This window comes from Procambarus clarkii, chromosome 65 (genome assembly GCF_040958095.1).
Source record: "Procambarus clarkii isolate CNS0578487 chromosome 65, FALCON_Pclarkii_2.0, whole genome shotgun sequence".
NCBI classification, from domain to species: domain Eukaryota; kingdom Metazoa; phylum Arthropoda; class Malacostraca; order Decapoda; family Cambaridae; genus Procambarus; species Procambarus clarkii.
In genome coordinates, this window is record NC_091214.1 from 20273165 (window position 1) to 20300973 (window position 27809).

Here is a 27809-nt window from a genome sequence, read left to right on the forward strand (position 1 = left end):
CTACTGTACCCTCTCTTCTACCCTCTACTGTACCCTCTCTTCTACCCTCTACTGTACCCTCTCTTCTACCCTCTACTGTACCATCTGGTCTACAGCGTACTGTACCATCTACGGTGTACTGTACTAGCTGGTCTACAGTGCACTGTACCATCTGGCCTACGGTGTACTGTACCGTGTATGGCGTGGTACAGCTGTCAGCTGCAAGACGGCCGGCCAAGCTCCGCCATTGTGTCCTCAAGTATTGTTTTTTGTTGTGTGACCCTTATGCATAATTCTTCTTCTTCACATACACACACGTGCGTGCATACATGCACACACGCACGCACACATGCACACGTGTGTACGCATGCACATGCACACGTGTGTACGCATGCACATGCACGCAGTTTTAGAAACTTTTTTATATAGTTTTCTTTCAGTGTGCGGGTAGTGAGTAAATGGAATGACCTAAAGGACCAGGTTGTAGATGCTAACTCCATCCATAGCTTTAAAAGCAGGTATGATTGGGATATATGTTAGGAGTCATTGCATTAGACAACCAACGGCTAGAAAAGTGGGTTCCAAGAGCTACAGCTTGATCCTGCAGGCACGAATAGGTGAGTACAAATAGGTGCGTAATGTACAATGCAGCGGTTGTATGGTGCCCATATCTTAAGAAGCACATCAACAAACTGGAAAAGGTGCAAAGACATGCTACTAAGTGGCTCCCAGAACTGAAGGACAAGTGCTACGAGGAGAGGTTAAAGGCATTAAATATGCCAAAACTAGAAGACAGAAGAAAAAGAGATGATATGATCACTACGTACAAAATAGTAACAGGAATTTATAAAATTGATAGGGAAGATTTCCTGAGACCCGGAACTTCAAGAACGAGAGGTCATAGATTTAAAGTAAACACAGATGCCAAAGAATTATAAGAAAATTCACTTTCGCAAACAGAGTGGTAGATGGTTGGAACAAGTTAGGTGAGAAGGTGGTGGAGGCCAAGACAGTCGGTAGTTTCAAAGCGTTATATGACAGAGTGCTGGGAAGACGGGACACGACGAGCGTAGCTCTCATCCTATAACTACATTTAGGTAATTACACCAAGGTAATTACACTTAGGTAATTACACACACACACACACACACACACACAGGAAGCAGCCCATAGCAGCTGTGTAACTCCCAAGTACCTTTTTACTGCTAGGTAACAGAACAGGGTGAAAGAAATTCTGCCCAATTTGTTTCATCCTCCACCGGGGATCGAACCCGGAACCTCAGGACTATGAATCCAAAGCTCTGTCCCCTCAGCTGTCATGCCCCTGTGGGAAAGTTACTTAAATCGATAATTGCAAATAACATTCATCTTCATCTAGAAAAATTAATTTATAAATTATTCACAGCATGGTTTTACAAATGCCTGTTCATGTTTAACAAATTTGCTATCATTTTATTCCAGCATAGTTGAGGCAGTTGATAGTGGTAAGGTTTGCAATGTTGTGTACCTTGACTTTAGCAAAGCTTTAGATACAGTGCCACATGAAAGACTGATTAAAAAGATAGAGGCTCCTGGTATTGGGGGTGCTATATTAAGATGGATTAGGGCATGGCTATACCAAAGGAAACAAAGAGTTAGTATAAATGGGATTAAGTCTGAGTGGTTGTAAGTGGAGTGCCTCAAGGCTTTGTCCTGGGATCTCTGTTATTCATAATATATATAAATGATTTACATTCAGGTTTGAACAGCAACATTTGCAAATTTGCCGATGATACAAAAACTCAAGAGGGGTAATAAACATGGAAAAAGACTCGATATCACTTCAAGACAATCTAAATAGGGCTTTGAAATGGTCAAAAGATTGGCAGATGCAGTTTAATGCTGACAAATGTAAGGTTTTGAGGCTAGGTAATGATGATAGAGTTACAAGATACGAGCTAGATGGTGTTGAGATTATGAAGTCGGATTGCGAAAGGGATCTGGGACTTATGTTTAGTAAGAATTTAAAACCAAAAAATCAATGCCTAAATGTTCGTATTAGGGAAAATAGGACACTGGGATTTAATAATAATAATAATAATAATAATAATATTTTATTTAGGAAAAGTACATACATAGGTGCAGTTACAAACATTCTGATGGATTTATAGAGCTAGGACATAAAATATCTAAAGCCACTAGTATGCATAGCGTTTCGGGCAAGGTGTGGTAGGGGGGGGGGGAACACTTAGACTAAAACTTAACAGTAATTGAGCTTAAAGTATAAATTGCGTTGAAAAAAATAAAATTAAATTAAACAAAGGGGGGAACATGGTAGAAAATAGCCAATATACAAGTTGGTCAACAAACAGCATTGTTTAAAAATAGTAAGACATGGTTTGACATTTAGGGGTAAGATAGGTTACATGGAGTTAATTAGGTAGTACTTAGTTTTCATCTTAAACTGGTTGAGAGAGGTACAGCCTTTGACATGATTGGGAAGGTCATTCCACATTCTGGGTCCCTTGATTTGAAGAGCATTTCTAGTTTGATTAAGTCGTACTCTTGGAATATCAAATAGGTATTTGTTTTTGGTGTGGTGCCCATGGGTTCAGTTACAACCTTCCAGGAAGCTTTTAAGGTCAGGATTGACATTACAGTTCAGAGTTTTAAATATATAGAGTGCACATGAGAGGATGTGCAGTGACATAATATCTAACATATTCATAGATTTGAGTAAGGGTACCGAGTGTTGTCTGGGGCCAGAGTTAGATATTGTTCTAATAGCAACTTTGTGTTAGGTAATTAGAGGACATAAATGATTTTGGGTAGTAGAACCCCAAGCACAAATACCATAGTTGAGATAAGGATAGATGAGAGAATAATTACCCTGTTACTTAAATTTTACTTAAATTTTATTACCCTGTTACTTAAAATAACTTGGTATTTGTTTCTTGTAATCATTTATTGGAATTAATTAACAGTATAATTGTTTACATAAGCATCTACCTCAGTATCTTAGTAAAATCTTCCACATGAATATACTCTCACCCTGTTTATTTTTACACTTAGATTTATATTAGAGTAAATTTCAAGATTTACATGTCATCTTTTTTTTCTTTCTTTTTTTTTCTCTCGGAATTATCTATTTGAGCTCACTGTTTTCTTAGGTTTATACCAATTATAGGATTTTAATTAACCATTACTAAGCTAATTATCTTCAAGATCATTTTTTTATGATTATTATTTTTCTTATTATTTTTTATTTTACATTTATATTGTCAGTCTCTACTGATTTTTTGTTTTTTATTTTATGTAACTTCTGTGTCCTCTCTGGCTATCTATTGGATCTTTATTTTACTTCTAAATTGTTACTATTTTATTGTATTTGCTTTTATTCTTGTGTTTTGCTTTATCGTGTATCTTGTATCGTGATCCCTCTGCATCTCTATGCACACTGATATTGATCCTGATCAAAATCTTCTGTCTCATATCTACACCAACCAGCACATTGATCATCATTATTGCAAGTATTTCACAGCACACCAGGCTAAAAACAAACTCCAAAATAGCACCTGTCTATCAGTTTACAACCAAAATGTTAGATCACTTGGTAAACATTTTGACGATTTAAATGCATTACTCACAGCACTAGGTACTAACTTATCGTTCATTATTTTAACAGAAACTTGGCTAAATAAAGACTATACCCAACTCCACAACTTAGCTGGTTATAAAGCCATTCATAACTGTAGGCCTAATAAAAAAGGTGGTGGCACAGCTATATATTACCGAGATACATTTATCTGCAACAGTGTTATTAGTGACAGAGATGACTACTGTGAATATACTTTTGCTCAGTTTACAATTAAATCCCTTAAATCCTCTTTGACTATTAGAGCCATCTATAGATTTCCCAATACTAACATAGCTTCTTTCTCAGACAACCTAAGGAATCTTATTATAAACAACAATCTCAACAAAAACCACATCATTCTGGGAGGAGACTTTAATATTGACCTGGGTCAACAAAATTGCTCTCAAGTTGACTATTTCCTTAACAGCATGAACTCCTGTATGCTAATCCCCACAATCACCAAACCTACCCGAGTCACTCAAACATCAGCCACTACCTTGGACCACATATGGACAAACATAACAGCTCCCCTTGTATCTGGTATAATCTATGACAGAACAACTGACCACTATCCTACCTTTCTCATAGCGAACATGGACATAACACCACCAAAAAGCAAGAAACTTTCATTTAGGCTACACAGTGAATCAGCTTTAGGCAATTTTACAGATGCACTTCACAATATTAACTGGGATTCTGAATTCAATAATACCCATGATATAAATTCATTAGCTAACCTCTTCCTCTCCAAAACTCTAAGCCTCTACAACCTTCATTGTCCCCTTCTTACCAAGCAAGTAACTGACAAAAAATTAAACAATCCATGGCTCTCAAGTGGAATTCTCAACTCAATCAACAAGAAACATAAATATGAAAAGAAACTTAGGATTGGCCTAGTTTCAAAGGAAGTACTGTAGCTAAAAGGTACTCATCAATGCTTACCAGAATCATAAGAAAGGCAAAACTTGCATATTATGTGAATAGATTCAATGAAGCAAAAGGCAACATGAAAAGCACTTGGAAAACAATCTCTAGTATCTTAGGAACTAAACAACACTCACATAACCAAATAAAACTCTACAAGGATGGGGATATACCGTCAACTGATTTAGAAATGGCAAATGAATTTAATAGTTTCTTTTCATCGGTTGGTGCTAATCTTGCCAGTAAAATTCCACAGACTCAGACACATATTAACACATATCTCTCAGGCAGCTATCCAAACTCTCTTCTCCTTTCACCAATCAGCCCGGCTGATGTTGTGTCCGTCATTCACTCTCTAAAAAGCAAGGCAGGGAACACCAGTGAAATTCCGTCCATTGTGTACAAGAGTGCCTCCCATGCCCTTGCCCCACCCATAGCACTACTGTTCAACAAATGTATAGTGTGTCACACCTTCCCTGATATCCTCAAAAAAGCAAGAGTAACGCCAGTCCATAGAGGAGGCAATCCGGTGGACATAAACAATTATAGACCAATATCAAATCTACCCATTCTATCAAAAATATTTGAAAAAATTATTTACAAACAGCTCTATTCCTACCTCGTAAAATTCGACATACTCAGCCCCTGCCAGTTTGGCTTCCGGTCCCAAAAGAGCACCAACGATGCAGTCATTAGTCTCCTTGACGTTATCTACTCAGCCCTTGACAAAAATGAGTTTCCGATTGGACTCTTCATTGACCTAAGAAAAGCCTTTGATACTGTTAATCACAACTACCTCTTACTTAAACTCCAGCATTATGGAATTCGAGGCCTTGCCCTTGACTACATCCGATCCTATCTTAGTGACAGACACCAATATGTAACCATCAATGATACAACTTCTTCCACTCTACCAATTACCGTTGGAGTGCCACAGGGCAGTATCTTAGGACCTTTTCTATTTCTTATATATATAAACGATCTGCCTAATGTCTCTAATATTCTCAAACCTATATTGTTTGCTGACGATACTACCCTTATCTATTCAGACCTCAACCCACATACACTAAATAATGTTGTGAATAATGAATTAAAAAAAGTCCACTTATGGATGTCAACGAACAAACTAACATTAAACATCGAAAAGACTTACTACATCTTATTTGGAAGCAAATCATCAAATGCAATTCAGCTACAGATAGACAACATTAACATCAGTAATAAAAATGATGGCAAGTTTCTTGGCCTATTCCTAGACAAGAGACTCGACTTCAGCACCCACATTCAACACATAACTAAGAAAGTCTCTAAGACAGTTGGTGTACTCTCCAAAATCAGATATTATGTTCCTAAGTCTGCTCTCCTCTCACTATATTATGCACTAATCTACCCCTATCTTAATTATGGTATCTGTGCATGGGGTCTACCTCTGCAAACCATCTTAAGCCCATCATCACACAGCAAAAATCTGCTATCAGAATAATAACTAACTCTGCTTTCAGACAACACTCAGCTCCCTTGTTTAAATCCCTAAACTTGCTAAATATTAACTCCCTCCACACATTCTCTTGTGTCAACTACATTTACAAAACCCTGTTCTTAAATGCAAACCATGCTCTGAAACTCTCCCTGGACAGATGTAATAGGGCCCATTATCATTACACCAGAAATAAATATCTCTTTGATATCCCCAGGGTCAAACTTAATCTGTGTAAACACTCTATGCAAATTAAGGGACCTAGTCTATGGAACTCACTCCCTAGTGAATTGAAAAACTGTAAAACTTTTGCCTTATTTAAAAGCAAAACCAAAAAGTACCTAATTTCATCTTCTTAGTTTCCTACACTGAGCTTTAAATTTGCTCTGTACCTAGTGTTACCCAATCTCCTAATTTTTATGTAGTATCAAACAACCTATCATTGTGTTCATTGCTGTCTTCTTTTATGTGCTAGCCATATGCTGTATTGTGCCTACCAATTTTTGTCAACTACCATTCAAGCTGTCATTGCAATCAATCTTAGCTACCTATGTGCTTTAATATATTGTACCTACAATTTTCTCTCATCTTCTTTTTTTCATTCCATGTAACTGTTATAATTTTTTTGTCTATAAATTTTGCAAGTATTTACCTCCTTAAAATTTTCTTAGATTAAGGAACCAACGCGGGAAAATAATATTTTAGATTTAGTGTTAACTAACAGGGAAACACAAATTAATGACATCGAAATAGGGAGTGAGCTAGGGAACAGTGATCACAAAGTAATCAGATTTAGCATAGAATGAAATAGACCTGTAGGAGAAAATTCTGTTAAAGTGCCAGATTTTCGAAAAGCTGATTTTAATAGCCTAAGAAATTTTTTGGGTCAAATAGATTGGAAAGTCTTGGGTATGGGGTGTGGGCCGGTCTTGGAGCGAGACATGAACCCAGCGATAGGTGATGTAAAAGGGGATTTCGATGTGGATTTAATATATAACTTATTTAAGAATATTCTAAACAAAGCACAGGAACGTAGTATACCATACAAATTGAATAGATCGAATACTAATGACCCAAAGTGGATAACAAATAATTTAAAGAACCTTATAGGTAAAAAGAGAGCTTGGTACAAAAGGATTAAGAATGGGGAAGTCAGTTTAGAACAGGAATTCATACAACTGGTTAGAAATGTTAAAAAAGATATTAGGAAAGCAAAAAGAAACTATGAAGTTTGCATAGCAGAGCAAGCAAAGTCAAATCCTAAAGGGTTTTTTCAGTTATATCGAACTAAGACTAGGGAAAGGATAGGTCCATTAAAATCTGAGACAGGTCAAATAACGGATAATGACAAGGAGATGAGTAGTATTTTTAACAATTATTTTATATCTGTATTTACTAAAGAAGAACTTAACAATATGCCTTCAGCCAAACAAGTCTTATGTGGGTGGGGATGAGGACAGGTTGACTAGTTTAGTAGTTACCAGGGAGGATGTAATTAAACAATTAGAAAAACTAAAACCAAACAAATCCCCAGGGCCAGATGAAGTGTTTGCCAGGGTGCTTAAAGAATGCAAAGAGGAGCTTTCCGAGCCACTGTCTACCATATTTAATAAATCAATAGAGTCAGGCAGAGTGCCAGAGTCATGGAAGGTAGCTAATGTGGTACCAATTTTTAAGAAAGGAGATAGATCACTTGCGTCAAACTATCGGCCAATTAGCCTAACGTCTGTTGTGGGAAAGTTACTTGAATCAATAATTGCAAATACAATTCGTCTCCATCTTGAAAAACATCAATTAATAAATGAGTTGCAACATGGTTTTACAAATGGCCGTTCATGTTTAACAAATTTGCTAACTTTTTATTCCAGCATAGTTGAGGCAGTTGATAGTGGTAAGGATTGTGATGTTGTGTACCTTGACTTTAGCAAAGCTTTTGATACAGTGCCACATGAAAGACTAATTAAAAAAATAGAAGCTCATGGTATTGGGGGTGCTATATTAAGTTGGATTAGGGCATGGCTATTCCAAAGGAAACAGAGTTAGTATAAATGGGGTTAAGTCAGAGTGGGATAATGTTGTTAGTGGAGTACCTCAGGGCTCTGTCCTGGGACCTCTGTTGTTTATAATATATATAAATGATTTAGATTCAGGTTTGAGTAGCAACATTTGCAAATTTGCCGATGATACGAAAATCGGTAGGGAAATTAATTCGGAGGACTCACTATCACTTCAAGTTGATCTAGATAGGGTTTTGAAATGGTCAAAGGATTGGCAAATGCAGTTTAATGCTGATAAATGTAAAGTTCTGAGGCTAGGTAATGATGATAGAGTTACAAGATACGAGATAGATGGTGTTGAGATTGCAAAGTCGGATTGCGAAAGGGATCTGGGAGTTATGATTAGTAAGAATTTAAAACAAAAGGATCAATGCATGAATGTTCGTAATAAGGGTGTGGTTCTTAAGCTATATCTTGCTCTGGTTAGGCCCCATTTAGATTATGCAGTTCAGTTTTGGTCGCCGTATTATAGAATGGATATAAATTCACTTGAACGTGTCCAACGTAGGATGACTAAGTCAATTCCTCAAATTAGAAATCTTTCATATGAAGAAAGATTAACAAAACTTAAGTTGCATTCACTGGAAAGGCGAAGAGTTAGGGGTGACATGATAGAGGTTTACAAGTAGATGAATGGACATAACAGGGGGGGATATTAATAGGGTATTAAAAATATCAACACAAGACAGAACACAAAACAATGGGTATAAATTGGATAAGTTTAGATTTAGGAAAGACTTGGGTAAATACTGGTTCAGTAACAGGGTTGTTGATTTGTGGAACCAATTGCCGCATAACGTGGTGGAGGTGGGGTCCCTCAATTGTTTCAAGCGCGGGTTGGACAAGTATATGAGTGGGATTGGGTGGTTATAGATAGGAGCTGCCTTGTATGGGTCAATAGGCCTTCTGCAGTTACCTTTGTTCTTATGTTCTTATGAGCGCCCCACCGCCCCCGAGAGCTTATGGCACGGGCGCACGGGGAATGATGACGTCACGCCCCAACTTCTGGACCCCATAGCAGCCAAAGTAAGTACAATTTCGACTTTTTTTTTACATACCCATACTGAGGGAAGGGTTTTTGACACTTTAAAAAGAAAAAATAATTTTTTCCAGAGAATTTATTTCCTGCGCACTGCAGGGGTGTCACATTTGGAGGCAACGCAGTTAAGGGGTTAATATCCTGTCATCCCCACAGGCGCATGTCATTTTGAAAAAAAAAAAATTATTTTTTCTTCCTAACCTGTTAATTTGTGTTCACTGATCACGGGAAAAATAATAAAAAAATCGTAAGTGGCATATATTGCCCGCTATAGGGCGGGGAAGTCTGGCAAATTATAGGCGCTGACTCAGCATGCGTCCCAGGCGGTCTGTTGCTCGTCAGCTGTCAGGCCGGAGTTGCCACAAAGAGATAATTACCTAATTATTTCAATGTCTCTGATTGATTTTTCATAGTTTTTTGCTGTAATATTATTCAATAGTGTGTAGTTTGATATATTTATATAATAAAATGAGTGAATCATTGCTGTACTCAAAAATATGGTGTGCATATTGTTGATTCAATTATGTTCATCAATCAGTGAACAAATACTTTGTCGGTTATTACACTATAAGCACAGGTTATATATAAGTATCTGCATGTTTTGTTCACTATAACGAACCACTAAGTAGCTATTATGAGTCAAAAAGTAACGAGGAGTGACCGCCATGTACCAGCCAGCCACTCACACCCTCCCTCCAGTCACCTGACTCACTCACATTCTCCTCCCACAATACTGTTTTTGCTATAATTCACTATAAACAGACGTTATATATAAGTATCTACATGTTTTGTTCACCATAACTGTACATCTAAGCTTGTATGGTGAGTAAAGGCACAAAGACGTAGGACCTCACACAGTCAGCTCTGTGACTGCGTCTGGTCTTGAGGGCTACCGCCCTCAAGGCCAGATGCACTAATATTTCTCCTCCAACAATACTGTGTGGTGTTATTACGCTATATATCTTATATACAGACGTTATATATAAGTATTTACATGTTTTGTTCACCATAACTGTACCTCTAAGCTTGTATGGTGAGTAAAGGCACAAAGACGTAGGACCTCACACAGTCAGCTGATGGTTGCCGCCCTCAAGGCCAGACGCACTAATATTTCTCCTCCAACAATACTGTGTGGTGTTATTACGCTATATACACACATTATATATAAATATCTACCTGTTTTATTCACCATACTTGTACATATAAACTGGTATGGTCCCCAAAGACCATCGTGGTAACCAGTAAACAACACCGTCATCTGCACGGTGGCGTCGTGCAGACGACGCCACCGCCCTCACCAAAATGGCGGCTCCAAACCTTCTCTTGCTGTTTATACTCTCTATACACACGTTATATATAAGTATCTACATTTGTGTTCACCATAGGGAACCACTAAGCTGGTATGCTGAGTGCAGTCAATAAAAGGTGGCCACAGAAGACATCGCCACCACCCTCCCTCCCACAGCATTACTCCTCCCTCCATGGCGCACAGCGCTAAATATCACCACAATCCTGCTATTATCTGATCCCTGGTCAGTTTTATAATAGTCAGGGGTCTTCTGTAATAATATCATCGCTACATAACAGCATGAACAAGTATATTTTGGCATTTTTGTCGGCGATGCTGTGGTCACAAGCTGAACAGCAGTGCTGTTAGCTCATGCTGCGTGCGTCAGGCTTGGTTGCTCACTCAATACTGAGGCCAATAACACTCGGGAGTTTGGCCCACGATTTTTTTTAAAAATGGCGTCTGATTACAAGAGCCCTGATGTAGGTGTGGTGAACCCCATGTATCTGCGGGTCGTTTAAATCTTGCGTAGTACTCCAACACATCATATGACGTGATGCGCAGTTGACTGGAACAACGTCCAACATGTCATATGACGTGATGCGTACTTTAAGGGTTAACATTGACAAAACTTTCTTTATTTTGTTTGGTAATAAATCCTCAAGTGAAATTAATCTAAGAATAAACAATATACAAATCAGTAGTAGAGTTGATGGTAAATTTCTTGGTGTCCTCATCGATAACAAGCTGAATTTCTGGGGAAACATTCTAAATATAGCAAAAAAAAGTTTCTAAAACTGTTGACATTCTTTCTAAGATCAGATATTATGTTCCTCGCCCTGCCCTGGTGATGCTCTATTACTCTCTCATCTATCCTTATCTCAACTATGGTATTTGTGCTTGGGGTTCTACTACCCAAAATCATTTACATCCTCTAATTACCCAACACAAAGCAGCTATTAAAACAATATCTAACTCTGGCCCTAGACAGCACTCTGTACCCTTACTCAAATCTATGAATATGTTAGATATTAAGTCACAGCACATCCTCTCATGTGAACTCTATATATTTAAAACTCTGAATTGTAATGTCAATCCTGACCTTCAACGCTTTCTAGAAGGTTGTAACAGAACTCATGGGCACCAAACCAGAAACAAATACCTATTTGATATTCCAAGAGTACCACTTAATCAAACTACGAATGCTCTACAAATCAAGGGACCCAGGATGTGGAATGACCTTCCCAATCATGTCAAAGATTGTACCTCTCTCAACCAGTTTAAGATGAAAACTAAGTACTACCTAATTAACTCCATGTAACCTACCTTACTTCTAAATGTCAACCCATGTCTTACTATTTTTTTTTTAAATACTGTTTGTTGACCAACTTGTATATTGGCTATTTTCTACAGTGTCCCCCTCTTTTTTTTTTATCTTTTATTATTTTTGTTTCTTTCAATGCAATTTACACTTTAAGCTCAATTACTGTTAAATTTTAGTCTGAGTTTTTCTGGGGGGAGCCCCTGCGGCTCCCCGGAGCTATCCATGGCTGATATGGATATCCTAACTATTTTGCATCAGTCGATGTGGGTGGAGTTTTGGCCTACCAGGGACCACGAGCCAGAACCTGGCCCCCTCACAGAGGCACGGGGGAGCAATGGCCCATAGAATGCACATGTGATTTGGAGCATTCCATATCTGCCATCGACCGGGACAGGCACCCAGAAAGGTAAGCGCCCCAAAACAAACCCCTATTCTGGTTAACAACAAATTGACAAACGAGTGGACAGAACTCCCCAAAAGAAAAACAAGCAAACCAGCATGACGTCACACGAGCCGCGCCGCATGTCTGCGCAGCTCCCCCCTTCCCGGGAGGGGGAAGGGGGAGCCCCAGACCCCCGAGCCGGCGATCCACACCCGAGTTCCTCGGCTGATGGGATAGTGCATGGTCGTGTGGCTCCAGCTCCAGTCTTGTTTCAGTGCTGTGACTTGTTTTCAGTGCTGCTCTTACGGTGGTCGTGTGAGCTGGGAGTAGTATTCTCTGGTACTCGGGCTGCATGTGCTTAAGGTCTCCTTCCCTGAGTGCCCTGTAAGTACCGCCCTTGGGGTTTGGGGTTGCCTTCCACAAGTCACCTTGGGTTGACTCTGTTGGCTTTTTGCTGCTTGGCATTTGGCCGCCTTGAGTGTTGGGGGGTTTTCCTCCCTTGTTTACCTTGGGGTAAGTGGTAGTCATTGCACTGGTGGGGCGCAGGGTACTGCGTAGCTAGTTTTCACCTCTAACAGCGGCCGGCTCTGTTCCCTCTGGGTACGTTGTCCACTTGGGTGGTTTTTCTTTTCTTTTTGTTTTTGCCTGGTGGGGGGGTCTGCCTTGTTTTTCCCTCCCTTTATATTAGGGTCGTTTGTGTGGTGGCACCCCCTGCTTCGCCCTCACGAGTGGACACGTCCCGTGGGTTCAGCTTTTAGCAGATTGCTTGGTAGTTTGGAGCGCCTGTTAGCAGTGCCCTGCCTGGGATAACCCTTAGCAGACCCAGTCTAGGGGCCCTGGGAAACCCCGCGGGGGCTCTAGGGTCCAATGGAGGAGACCCTTGCATCCCCTCTCGCTGTGTGCGAGTTTGAGGGTTGCTCTGTCTCCTTGTCTCAGGGTGACTCTCATTGTTTTTGCCTCCGTCATGCTGCCTGTTGGGTCGGTGACACATTCGACCCTGAGTCCTGTGAGCTGTGTTGCTTGTTTGTGACTCAATTCACCCAGTCTGCTGATGTGTTACTTCGGGTGCAGGCAGCTCGTGCGTTGCATGGTAGGTTTAGGTTATTGCAACGCTCATGGGTTCTTGCTTCCCCGGACGCTCCGCGGCTGCCCTGCTTTGTGTATAGGGACCCAGACTTGGGGGTGTTGGTCGCTTCGGCCTTGGTTCCGTCTGCGTCTCCTTGTTCTTCCCCTTTGGTGGTTCATTCTGTCCCCCCCCCCCTGCTTCTGGCCCCTAAGCGTCTGAGGGCTTTGGGGTCGGGGTGGGGTTTAGCGGTTTCTGAGACTCGGGCAGTTTCGGGGGTTGCCCCGTCCGGGGGGGCTACGGAGGCATTCGAGTCTGTTCCTTCTTGCGATGCTCCGGGGTCTGACCAGTGGGCCCCTTCTCTTCCGGAGCTTTCAGCTGCCCCGTCTTTTTCTTGTGAGGCGGGGGCTTTGGAGGACGGCTCGGCCCCGGGGCCTGGAGTGGAGGCTCCTGGGGTTGGGGAGGAGCTACTTGGGGGCCTTGGGCTCCATTGGACCTCACCTGGATTTTCTGTCCTTCTGAGCGGGGCTTACTGTTGCAAGGAGTGGGGTTTTCCTTTCCCCCCTCTGCGTACAATTTGGACTTGGGTTCTGCCCCTCCCTGGGTTCGGTTCCGTGTCCCTGTGGGTTCTTCTGTTCCGTCTTTCCGGAGGTTTTCGGCTTCCCGCATCTCTCCGTCTGAAGTGCGGTCGGCCTTGGCGGCTTCCCTTCTGCGTGACTCGGAGTATGCCTCCATAATGGATCCTTCTTCCTTCAGGTTTGGATCTTCATGTCCTTACTGGGTTTGTTATGAGGTTCCGGGGTCGTCCTGGCTTGCAGACTGCCCCTTGTTTTCGCTGGATGCTTGGGACTCGTTCTGTCGAACCCGCACGTTTGAGTGGTGTGAGGCGTTGACGGTGGTCCAGGTTTACCTGGGGGGCGATTTTGAGCACCTTAATGAGTGTCTTTTTGCTCCTGCCCTTCTGCGGGACGTTGGTGCGGTGCAGCTCCATGTGCAGGTTCCTTCCCTGTCGGCTGCTCTTGTGGCGGAGGATTTGCGAGCTCGTGGCTTTTTGGCTTCGGTCTTGCGTTTCTTTTCCCTCCTGGAGCTATCTTTGGATTGGCTTGCGGAGGATGTTGAGGCGCTTGGGGCCGTTCCGGGGTCTGACGCCTTGGTCTCAGCTGCTCGGGCGTCGTCTGCCATGTTGAAGCTTTTTGCGCCTATCCTGCGGGAGGCGTTGCTGCAGTTTTTCGCTGCGTGCTTCGTGTGTCGTCAGGTGGTCCTGGCTTTCTCTTTGGAATCCGCTTGGGCCCTGGTTCTTAGGTTGTCTTCTCCCTTTTGTCCTCTGCTTTTTGAGGCTTCTGCGGTAGAACGTCATATTCAGGCGGCTTCTTCCTCTTGCCGCCCTATGTCTGAGTTGTTGGTTCTCCGGGGGAACCGGGGGGTTCCTTCCCGGCGGGGTCGTACCAGGGCGCGCGGTTCCGTTCGTCGGGGTGGGCCACAGGTGTCGGGTTCGGTGCCGGTGCCGCCTGCGATCCCACCTGTGCTTGGTCGGCGCAGTGTTCGCTCTGCGCGCAGGTCGGGTTCTCGTAAGGGGCAGCGGCCCTTTCGCGGTTCGCCCAATTGATGGGGCGATGGGGGGGGAGGCTGTCTCTGTTTGCTCACGCCTGGTCTCACGATTTGTGGGCTTTTCGGGTCTTTTCTCGCGGCCTGAGGTGGCGTTGGGTGGCTCCGCCTCCTTCTGGGGGTTCGGGGCTGACGGGGCAGGCTTCCTCTCCTGCGCTCCGTCAGGTCATCTTGGAATGGGTGTGCTTGGGCGTGGTCGAAACGACTCCGTCCCTCAGGTGGGTTTCCCGCCTGTTTCCAGTTCCAAAACGGGACTGTGCAGACCTGCGGTTCATTCTGGACTTGTCCCGTCTGAACCCTTGGTTTTTTGCCCCTCGTTTCGGATGACCACTCTGTCCCAGGTCCGGCTTCTGTTGGAGCCAGGCGCTTGGATGGTGTCCCTGGACCTCAAGGACGCGTATTGGCACGTCCCTATTCATGTGGGGTTCCGGGACTGGCTCGGTTTTATGGTGGGGCGTCAGTGCTACCGCTTTCGTTGTCTCCCCTTCGGGTTGAACCTGGCACCTCGCGTGTTCACATGCCTTACCCGGGTCGTGGTGGCATGTCTGCGTCTCTTAGGTGTTCGGGTGTTGGCTTACCTTGACGACTGGCTGGTTTGGGCTCCCAGTCGGTCCGCGTGTCTGCTTGCCAGGGATTTGGTGCTTTCCCAGCTCGCCGGAATCAGGTTCCTGGTGAACTCGCGGAAATCCCATCTGGTGCCCTCCCAGGTTCGGTCCTGGCTGGGTCTTGTGTGGGACTCTTGGACCACTTCCTTGTCTCTTCCTCCGGAGTCTCTCCTTCGGCTGCGGTCTCGCCTGGGTCTGTTTCTGGGGGGCTCTCGGGTCACCCGGCGGTTGCTCAAGAGTTTGTGTGGCAGCCTGAACTTTGCGATGTTGGTATACCCGCCGGGTCGGGTTTGGCTTCGTCGGCTGTTCTGGTTCCTTCGGGGACGTCCCTTCCGCCTCTCTCGCGATCGCTGGGTTCGACCCCCGGGGGCTTTGTGTCGGCTGCTGCGTCGCCGGCTTCCTCTTCGAGTTTTTCGGGGTTCAGTGCCTTGGCGCCTACCCGAGCCCTCTCTCGATGTGTACACAGACGCGTCGTCTTTGCCCATTCTGCCCAAAACCTCTGCTGGGGTTTTGTGACCAGTGCTCACCAGGCCGGCCAGGGACGGTGGGGTCCATCCTTCCGCCGGGTCCACAGCACGGTGCGGGAGTTTGCGGCGGTATGGTTTGCGCTTCGGATCAACGATCCGGCTCCATTCGGACTGCTCCCCAGTGGTTCATTGTCTGAACCGAGGGGGTTCGATGTGGTCCTTGGCTCTTTGGGGTTGGTCGCTTCGGGTGACTCATCTGCTGAGCTCTTGGGGTTTGGCTCTCCTGGCAGTTCACGTCCAGGGGGTGTCCAACATCCTGGCGGATGGCCTGTCCAGGTTCGTTCCCCTGTCCACGGAATGGAAGGTCGATGCCGGCTCCTTCCGTTGGCTCTGCCGGACGTTCGGGCGCCCAGAGGTGGATCTCTTCGCGTCGGTGTGGTCGAGGCGTCTTCCGGTTTACGTGACGCCCTTCCCCGACTGCGAGGCCATCGGGATCGACGCCTTTCGGCAGGACTGGTCGAGGTGGGGGTTCCTGTACCTCTTTCCCCTGGTTCTGCTGCTGCTCCAGGTCTTGGCTCGCTTGGAGACTTACCAGGGTCGTGTGGTCCTCTTGGCCCCTTGGTGGCCGACCCAGCCATGGTTTCAGGCGCAGCTTGCTTGGTGTCCGAACCCGGAGGTTTTTCCGCGGCTCCGCCTTTTTCAGGAGATCAGGCCAGTCCGGTATGAGACTGGTTCGCTCTTCTCCGCGAGTCTTCGCGTTTGGTGTTTTTGACTCGTGTTTATCACCATCTTTATGGTGAGCAGGTGGCTTCCTTGTTGGTTTCTCCCCTGCGAGTTTCCTCTCGGCGGCAGTATGAAGTTTCCTGGCGGTCCTTCCAATTCTTTTTGACCCTTCGTCGTTGCTCCTCGCTTTCGGTTCGGGTGGTGTTGTCTTTTCTCTCTTGGTGGTTTCAGGACCGTCATCTGATGCCTAATACTGTCGCCTTGTATCGTGCGGCGCTGGCAGAGCCGCTGCAGCTTGCTTTCGGTATTGATGTTACTTCTGCGCCATTTTGCAAGCTGTCTTGGGCGTTGTTTCACCTCCGGCCTGCTCGTGCGCCGCCTGAGTCGTCCTGGTCCTTGGACAGAGTGCTCTTCTATCTTTCCACTCCTCGTTTTGTGGTGGCCCCTTCGGTTCAAGATTGCTTTGCTAAGGCTCTTTTTCTGTTGGCATTAGCCTCTGGGGGGTCGTGTGGCAGAGCTTCATGCTCTTCTCTGGCGCAGAGGTTTTTGCTCCTTTGGTTGTGGTCTTCGGTTTGTTCGTTTGCAGCCGTCTCCCTCTTTTCTGGTGAAGAATGAGACTGCTGCTTTCCGGAGGGGTCTTTGGGTTGTTGATACGTGGTTTGTCAGGCCGGGGGTTCACCATGTGTTGTGTCCGGTTGCGGCCCTCCACCGTTATCTGCGCGCCACGGCTTCAGTGTCTGGGGACGCGCTTTGGGTTGATCCGGTTTCCCTTCTTCCCTGTTTGCGGGTTCGGGTCTCTCAGGTCGTCCGCAGGGTTATTAAATCCAGCCAGCCTGCGGTCTATCCCCGTGCCCATGACGTTCGTAAGTTCGCGGCTCTTGCTGCCGTCTTCGGCAATATGTCTTGGGCTGACATTCGGGCACGGGGATTTTGGCGGTCGAACAGGGTCCTGGCTGCACGCTACCTTGTTAACGTTCCTGGGGCCCAGTCGGGCCTGTGTTGCCTTAGGTCGGCGGTTGCGGCCCGTGGTCTCGGCTTCGTCTTGAGGTGTGGAGCACCGACCTCCTCCTGGGTAAGTGCCCTTGGTTTTTCTTGGTAGTCTTTGGTGAGGTAGCTCCGGGGAGCCGCAGGGGCTTTCCCCAGAAAACCAGCGTTGAATGTAATGAAACGCTATTTTCTGGGTGAGTCCCGGAGGCTCCCCGGCATCCCTCCCGCCCTCCGGTCGGCAGTTTTTCGCGGTTTTTGATGTCCAGCCTCAGAAGTGGGGTGTGGATCGCCGGCTCGGGGGTCTGGGGCTCCCCCTTCCCCCTCCCGGGAAGGGGGGAGCTGCGCAGACATGCGGCGCGGCTCGTGTGACGTCATGCTGGTTTGCTTGTTTTTCTTTTGGGGAGTTCTGTCCACTCGTTTGTCAATTTTGTTGTTAACCAGAATAGGGGTTTGTTTTGGGGCGCTTACCTTTCTGGGTGCCTGTCCCGGTCGATGGCAGATATGGAATGCTCCAAATCACATGTGCATTATATGGTCCATTGCTCCCCGTGCCTCTGTGAGGGGGCCAGGTTCTGGCTCGTGGTCCCTGGTAGGCCTAGAACTCCACCCACATCGACTGATGCAAAATAGTTAGGATATCCATATCAGCCATGGATAGCTCCGGGAGCCTCCGGGACTCACCCAGAAAATGGCGTTTCATTACATTCAACGCTGGTTTTTTCCCCACCTCACCTTGCCTGAAACGCTATGCGTACTTGTGGCTTTACGTATTGTATGTATTTCCTCTATCTTTAAATCAAACAGAATGTTTGTACTGTAACTCTGCAACTATGTATGTACTTTTTCTAAATAAATTATTATTATTATTATTATTATTATTATTATTATTATTATTATTATTATTATTATTGTTGTTGTTGAATTCAATATCAGTGTCTGAGGCCGAAAGCACACCATCGTCATTGGATAGGAGAATTGTTTTTTTATTCAAAATCTTTTTTGAACCTAATATTTGGGAGATAGTGCTCCATGTTTTCTTAATGTTGCCCTTAATTTGGGTAAATTTATTTTTGTAGTATTTTATTTTGGCTATTCTAATTATTTTTGACAGCATGGATGAGTAAATCTTTGAAAATTCTTTGGAGACGACTCCTAACCTATACTTCTTTTCAAGGTCATATTTTTTATTAATAGATTGAAGTATACCCTTTGTAAGCCATGGAGTGTTTAACCTTTTATTTGTAACTTCTTTCGTTAGCATTGGACAGTGGGAGTTATAAAGGTTCAGAGTTTTCTGAAGAAATGATTGCACTGCTAGGTTGATGATCACTATGTCACCTAATTCAGCCTCCCAGTTAATATTAGCAGCAGCAGCAGCAATAAAGTTGCTTATAGAAGTTTCATTGTACAGCCTAAAGTTTATCTTCCTTGTATCTAGAAGTGGTTTATTAATGTTGGTTAGGAGAAATGAGGGGTAATGGTCTGTGGTCCTATCAATGATTATCCCTGGAAGTAAGTGGAGAGGTTATGTTAGTCCAGATGTGGTCAACAGTAGAGGCAGTACTGAGGCAGAGGCAGATTTATTAATCAAAGTGTTAGTAACAAGACACCTGGTGTTGTTCGTCAGCTATATCTTGCTCTGGTTAGGCCCCATTTAAATTATGCAGCTCAGTTTTGGTCGCCGTACTATAAAATGGATATAAAGTCACTAGAACACGTCCAGGGTAGGATTATGAAGTTAATCCCACAAATTAGAAACCTTTCATATGAAGAAAGATTGACAAAGCTTAAATTACATTCTCTGGAAAGGCAAAGAACAAGGGGTGACATGATAGAGGTGTACAAGTGGATAAATGAACATAACAAAGATCTCTCAAGATCTTGGTAAATACTGGTGCGGTAACAGGGTTGTTGATTTGTGAACCCAATTACCGTGTAACATAGTAGAAGTACGATCCCTTGATTGTTTCAAGCGTAGGTTAGACATATATATGAATGAGATTGCATGGATATAAATAGGAGCTGCCTCGTATGTGCCAATAGGCCATCTGCAGTTACCTTCATTTAACCACGTGGGAAAGTCTTAAACATTTGCGAGTGGGATTTTTGGTAATTTGGTGGTCACACTTAACTATTTCCAGATTATAAGATTGGGATAAATGAAGCTGTCAGGTATTAATGCCAATTAAATTATTTTTCATGTGTTTAAGGGCAAAGTTTGTGTGTTTATGATGTGTGTTACTGTCTGGTGTGTGGATGTTAGTGTGGTCTACTCTTCAGGCTCTGGACGGCTTCATCATGACTGTCTCTTGTTCCGGCCGGGTCCTCTACACCTCCGAGTCCATCACTCCTCTCTTAGGACATTTACCTGTAAGTTTCCATCTCCCTTGTGTGTATATATATATGGCAGATTAAACAGTCACAGCCAAGGTTGGCAGTGCTTGACATAACCAAACTTATCATAAAGGCTGTAAAATGTAACAAGAATCTTAATGCTTGACATGATCTAAGTCCTTATAACCGAGTCATCAACACCACACTCTAGCTAAATATTTATTTATTTGTTGACCAGACCACACACTAGAAGGTGAAGGGATGACAACGTTTCTCAATCGACTTGAGAATGGTCCAGGACGGACCGAAACGTCGTCGTCCCTTCACCTTCTAGTGTGTGGTCTGGTCAACATACTTTAGCCGTGTTATTGTGACTCATCGCCTGCATTTATTTATTTATTTATATACAAGAAGATATATTGGGTTTGTGAGAGTACATATCATTGGTGTTCTTACAATCTATAAGCCTTTAGCACTGTATATAAGCCAAGCTCCAGCTCCTGCTTAAAAGCAAGAGGAGTAAAACACTGATCAGTGCATATGTCCTGACCATGGCCAACCCAGATGACATGAAGGAAAAATTCTATGAGGAACTCGACAACCTCATTGTAGCCGTCCTAAATTCAGAGAAGCTTATTATCCTCGGGCACTTCAACACGAAAGTAGGAGAGACTTCTGTACCTAGGAAGGGATCACTGGAAGACATGGCACTGGCAAGTGCAACAGCAAAGGCCTTCTGCTCCTCACATTGTGTCCTACACACGACTTCATTGTCACCAACACACTCTTTAGCCTTCCCACCAGCAACATCATGGATGCACCCATGCTCTATGCATTGGGATCTGATTGATTATGTCATCAGCAAAAAAGACAGGCAGGCCGTGAGTGACTAAGGCCATGTGTGGTGGACATGTGTGGTCCATGTGTGGTGGAGAGTGATGTCCATGTGTGGTGGAGAGTGATGTCCATGTGTGGTACCAACTGCTGGACTGACCATTGCCCCATTGTATTCAAGTGCAAGCATCGCATCCTATGCATGAGAAGACCCCAAGGTCAGAAGACTGTAAAGAGACTCAGTGTCTCTAAGCTGAAGAGTAGTAAAGTTGCTGAAGGATTCTTCAACGACGTACAAGGCAGGATGCTAGACACCCCAGAATGGCCAGGACAGCATTGAGGTGAGTTGGGCAGCCTTCAGAGATGCAGTCTACTCTACTGCCCTTGAGCACCTGGGACCAACAACCTGCAGAAACCAGGACTGGCTTGACGAAAAGGATGAGGCGATACAAGTATTGCTGTAAAATAAGTATCACCTGTTAATTGCACACAAGAATGACCCTACATCACATATCATTTTTTAGAAATGACATTTCCAAGAAATTTGAGACCCTGCAGCCACCCTACATTTCTTGGATTGTCGGAAAACCTTTGACACAGTACCCCATAAGAGGGTTGTACATAAGCTGGAGAGACAGGAAGGAGTAACTGGTAAGGTGCTCCAATGGATAAGGAAGTACCTAAGCAATAGGAAGCAGAGAGTTACAGTGAGAGGTCAGACCTCAGATTAGCGTGAAGTCACCAGTGGAGTCCCACAGGGCTCTGTACTCGGTCCTATCCTGTTTCTGATATATGTAAATGATCTCCGGGAGGGTATAGACTCATTTCTCTCAATGTTTGCTGACGATGCCAAAATTATGAGAAGGACAGAGGAGGAGTGCTTGAGGCTTCAAGAAGACCTAGACAAACTGAAGGAATGGTCGAACAAATGGTTGTTAGAGTTTAACCCAAGCAAATGTAATGTAATCAAGATAGGTGTACGGAGCAAGAGGCCAGATACAAGGTATCATTTGGGAGATGAAATTCTTCAAGAGTTCAGAGAGAGAAAAAGACCTGGGGGGTTGACATCACGCCAGACCTGTTCCCTGCAGCCCATATCAAGAGGCTGGAAAACATTCAAAGGTTTGCCACCAGACTAGTACCCAAGCTGAGAGGTATGAGCTACGAGGAGAGACTATGGGAATTAAACCTCACGTCGCTGGAAGACAGAAGAGTTAGAGGGATATGATCACCACATTTAAGATTCTCAAAGGAATTGATAGGGTAGATAAAGACAGACTATTTACCACAAGAGGCACATGCACTAGGGGACACATGTGGAAACTGAGTGCCCAAATGAGCCACAGAGATATTAGAAAGAACTTTTTTATTGTCAGAGTGGTTGACAAATGGAATGCATTAAGAAGTGATGTGGTGGAGGTTGACTCCATACACAGTTTCAAGTGTAGATATGATAGAGCCCAGTAGGCTCAGGAACCTGTACACCAGTTGATTGACGGTTGAGAGGCGGGACCAAAGAGCCAGAGCTCAACCCCCGCAAGCACAAATAGGTGAGTACATCACAAGGGAAGAAAGATGCCTGTGCTAGTGCCTAAAGAATGGTGCAAAGGAAACTGTGAGGTGCAGGATGCATGGTTTAGCAAGAAGGCTGATAAATCCAAGGTTTATTTATTTATTTATTTATTTATTTATTTATTTATTTATTTATTTATTTATGCATATACAAGAATGTACATTGGGAATGTGAGGATACATAATATGGTAATTACAGTCTTCTAAAGTCACTAGTACGCGCAGCGTTTCGGGCAGGTTATGCAGACAGTCATGACACCAAGTGTGTCTATGATGCTCTGAAGGCTATATATGAACCACAGCCCTATGGCTCTGCTTCCCTCCTCAATGCAGATATGGGACTCAACTGTGAGATTTTTCATAGCAAATTCTAGTACATTCGTAAACTTTAAACTGAAAGTCTAGATGGGCTGCAGTAGGAAAGGACTGCTTAGCTAACATGCTAAGTGTAGTAAGCAGTTCAGACCCTACTCCAGAGACCATAGAAAAGTTATGAAGTGCGAGCAAACACCGAGACCTGAAAAGTTTGAGATCCCTTATCACTAGGTTGTCGACCTCCGTCATTCACTGGAGTAAATCTAATGGGTAGGTCACGGGAACTTATATCAATATTTATTGATGTGTGGTGCTATGAATTCAGCTCGAGGCTCAAAAAGCAGCAGTTGCTCAATACCAGCACAGAGCAACTGATGCAGCACGAAATGGACTGCTTCTCGCAAACCTACAACAACTTCAGTCTCATCATCGGCGCCAAAAAGACTGAAGTCATGTACCAACCCGCACCCAGAATACCCAACCAGGAACCACACATCAATGTCAAGGGGTAGAACCTGCAGGCAGTTGACAACTTCACCTATCTTGGCACCATACTCTCAAGAGCGGTGAATATAGATGCAGAAGTTAACAACAGGATATCCAAGGCCAGCGCTGCCGTTGGAAGATTCCATGAGAATGTCTGGGAGCAGAGGGGCCTCAGCCTTACCACCAAACTGGAGGTCTACCGAGCAGTGGTACTCACCACCTTCTCTAGGCCAGCAAGACCTGGACTGTCTACAACAGACATACCAAACCTCTAAATCACTTCTACTTGAGCTGTCTCTGCAGACTCCTCCACATCAGATGGCAGGACAAAATCCCAGACATGGAGGTCTTGGAAGGGGATGGCATTCCCAGCATCTACACCTTCATGCAGAAAACTTAGGCCAGAAGGGCAGGCCACGTTGTCAGAATGCCTTACAGCTGATTGCCTAAGCTGCTGTATGGAGAATTATGCCAGGGCATGTGTTCTGTTGGGGGGCAGAAGCAACTATTCAAGAACTGCCTCAAGGTGACCCTCAACGACCTGGGCATCAACACGAATACTTGGGAGTTGTTTGCTCAGGACCATCCAACTTGGAGAAGCAAAGTCATCACAGGGTCCCATGCAGCAGAAAATAGATGGACTGCAGAGACCCAGAGTAAAGCAAGAGCAACCTCCCCAATGCAGCAGCACCCACACAAGAGACATAATTGTAGCTAGCCCGTGTGTGGGTAAGCCACCCAGACCCAGATTGGTCTCATCTGGCACACAGCCACCAACCTTCCACCTGATATATTGAAGTCATGGTCATCTTCGCATGTGAAAGACGAACATCACATCATATAAGCCAAGTCTCATAACACCAAACACCCAAAGGTGCCTCCTCATGCACTTAACTCTAGCATAACTATCACAATAAAAACTATCAAAATCAACTATTGGCCATTTTAATTAGTACAGTAATAATTAATAAAGCAACATCTTTATTAATTATAAAGCAACAGTAAAGAATCAGATCACACATCCCTGGAGTCACTGTTAGGTAAGTACAATAAGCTTACAACTGACAGCAGCGTAACCCTCCTGCCTTACATGTGTGTAGGGAGGGTTGATGGGATGTAATGTCACCACACGTGTGGTTACATCACCACACGAGGTAACATCACTACACGAGGTAACATCACTACACGAGGTAACATCACTACACGAGGTAACATCACTACACGTGAGGTAACGCCACCACACGTGAGGTTACATCACCAAATGTGAGGTAATGTCACCAAACATGAGGTAACGTCATCACACATAAGGTTACGTCACCACACGTGAGGTTACGTCACCACACGTGAGGTAACATCACCACACGTGAGGTAACGTCACCACACGTGAGGTTACATCACCACACGTGAGGTTACATCACCACACGTGAGGTTACATCACCACACAGGAGGTTAGGTTACCACACTGGAGGTAACGTCACCACACCTGAGGTAACATTACCACACGAGAGGTTACCTCACCACACAGGAGGTTAGGTTACCACACTGGAGGTTAGGTTACCACACTGGAGGTTACCTCACCACACAGGAGGTTACGTCACCACACTGGAGGTTACGTCACCACACTGGAGGTTAGGTTACCACACTGGAGTTTAGGTTACCACACTGGAGGTAACGTCACCACACCTGAGGTAACGTTACCACACGAGAGGTTACCTCACCACACAGGAGGTTAGGTTACCACACTGGAGTTTAGGTTACCACACTGGAGGTTAGGTTACCACACTGGAGGTTACCTCACCACACTGGAGGTTACGTCACCACACTGGAGGTTAGGTTACCACACTGGAGGTTACCTCACCACACTGGAGGTTAGGTTACCACACTGGAGTTTAGGTTACCACACTGGAGATTAGGTTACCACACTGGAGGTTACCTCACCACACTGGAGGTTACGTCACCACACTGGAGGTTAGGTTACCACACTGGAGGTTACCTCACCACACTGGAGGTTAGGTTACCACACTGGAGTTTAGGTTACCACACTGGAGTTTGGGTTACCACACTGGAGGTTAGGTTACCACACTGGAGTTTAGGTTACCACACTGGAGTTTAGGTTACCACACTGGAGTTTAGGTTACCACACTGGAGTTTAGGTTACCACACTGGAGGTTAGGTTACCACACTGGAGGTTACGCCACCACACTGGAGGTTACGTCACCACACAGGAGATTACGTCACCACACTGGAGGTTACGTCACCACACAGGAGATTACGTCACCACACTGGAGTTTGGGTTACCACACTGGAGGTTAGGTTACCACACTGGAGGTTAGGTTACCACACTGGAGGTTACGTCACCACACTGGAGGTTAGGTTACCACACTGAAGGTTACGGCACCACACGGAAGATTACATCACCACATGGAAGGTAACATCACTACACGGGAAGTAACATCACCACACTGAAGGTAACATCACCACACGGGAGGTAACGTCACCACACGGGAGGTAACATCACCACACGGGAGGTAACGTCACCACATGGGAGGTTACGTCACCACACAGGAGGTTATGTCACCACACGGGAGGTTACGTCACCACACGGGAGGTTCCGTCTCCACACGGGAGGTTACGTCATCACACGCGAGGTTATGTCACCACACGGGAGGTTATGTCACCACACGGGACGTTATGTCACCACACGGGACGTAACATAAGCACACGGGAGGTTATGTCACCACACGGGAGGTTATGTCACCACACGGGACGTTATGTCACCACACGGGAGGTTACATCACACGGGTGGTTACGTCACCACATGGGAGGTAGCATTACCACATGGGAGGTTACGTCACAACACTGTAGTTTCCTTGCTATTCTTTCATGTGGTACCTTCAAATCAAATCAAATCAAATGTTTATTCAGGTAAAAGTACATACATACAAGATGAGTTACAAAAACAATGTTGGATTTGTAGATAGAGCTAGTACATACTATGCCTAAAGCCACTAATACACACAGCATTTCGGGTTTCCTTGTCAAAAGCTTTAGTAAAGTCTATGTAAACTACATCCACCGGAAATGGATGTTGTTTGTCATATACAAAGAGCTTTGTCATGACAACTGTGGTGTTCCCACTGTGTACATGACACATGTCTACTGTAGCACCTCTGTACTACCATTGTACACAGCAAGTTATTAGTACTTAATTTTAATTTTATTTAATTTTTTAATTTAATTTAATTTAATTAATTTAAATTAATTTTAATTTAAAATTTAATTTACTATGTTGACCCCAGAAACAAGACACATGGTACTTGTAATATAAAAAATACAAGTGTAGTTATGAATTTACTACTTGCCCTTATGCTGTATTACTGTTAACCTTCACCTATTAAGCTTAATGCCCCCAGGTAAGTCAGCATTGCTTCCATGTATGTTAACTATTACTGTATTGGTAAATCATCAAACATTATTTCATACACAGTATACTGGTATCAGATTCATGGTTTTCATACTTCAAGTTCAATCCAATACAGTTATCGAACACCTCTCCATAAATATGTCAACTGATTCTTACTGATAATTTTGTTCCACCTATTTTCAACAATTTAAAAAGTTATATTATCTCATTTAGTTTTCCCCTTTGAGTTTGTATATTATTCTCTCTTTCTTTTTTTACGTTGTGCCTGAAACGCTTTGTCTATTAGTAGGTTTATGTATTGTTCATATCTTACCTATGTAATTCTCCCCAATTTTGTTTTTTTTTAGATATATACAAGAGTTGTTACATTCTTGTACAGCCACTAGTACGCGTAGCGTTTCGAGCAGGTCCCTGGAATACGATCCCCGCCGCGAAGAATCGTTTTTACAACCAAGTACATATTTACTGTTGAGTTAAACAGAGGCTACAGTTAAGGATTTGCGCACAGTAAATCCTCCCTGGCCAGGATACGAACCCATGACAAAGCTTAACTAGCCCATGACAAGTTGCTTAATGCCAGGCGAGTGGCTTACAACTACACCACGGAGTATTCTTGTGTCATATGTTTGAATTCTTGCATAAAAAATATTATTATTGTTTATTATTATTATTATTATTATTATTATTATTATTATTATTATTATTATTACTACGTATATGCATTGAGAAGCGTGATCAATCTTTTACTGTTAGTGTTGTGGTAATCTCAAAATGTTGAACCCAATTTGAAAGGTATGGAGGTGCATAGGAATTTTATGCATTAAGTGGTGAATTACCAGTATGTAGATGACTATCATGATATGAAGTACAGTACATGCAAGATTGTTTACCATATATAATTGCTTTTGTATTTGTTGTAAGTATTAATTAGTTTTTTGGTGATGATGATGATGTGTGTTCCTCAGAGTAACCTGTGTGGGCTGCCGATGTATGACCTCCTGCTGGAGGAGGAGAGGGGAGACATGAAACGCTTCCTCTCCAATCCTGCCCTGGCACCCAACCCAACCACTTGGTTCCAAGATACCAAAGGTACACGCGGCTCTGCTTTCTCTGATTTGGCTGTTGAATATAAGTTATATTATTGTCTAACACAAGTGTTCTTTATGCAGTTTTATATTGTGCTTGACTTGATTATTCTTGTTATGATTGGTTTGCTTCTAAAACGGCTCAGAGGATTACGCTTTTATATTTTCATTGATATGGAAACAATTTCTCCTTGAACAAAAAGGAGTTACATTTCTGAAGGGT

At 44.0% G+C, this 27809-nt stretch overlaps 1 protein-coding gene across 4 annotated transcripts in view; it reads left to right on the forward strand.

The window, feature by feature from the left end:
• Window positions 1-27809, forward strand: part of LOC123771083 (neuronal PAS domain-containing protein 2) — a 232933-nt gene that overhangs the window by 87370 nt on the left and 117754 nt on the right. For 3 of the 4 annotated variants that reach the window (XM_069309569.1, XM_045763406.2, XM_069309570.1), the window contains 2 exons: window positions 19817-19906; window positions 27467-27590. In XM_069309569.1, the coding sequence (XP_069165670.1) occupies window positions 19817-19906; window positions 27467-27590 (214 nt within the window). The remainder of the gene's footprint in view (window positions 1-19816; window positions 19907-27466; window positions 27591-27809) is intronic. The other variant, XM_069309571.1, reaches the window with a different exon arrangement.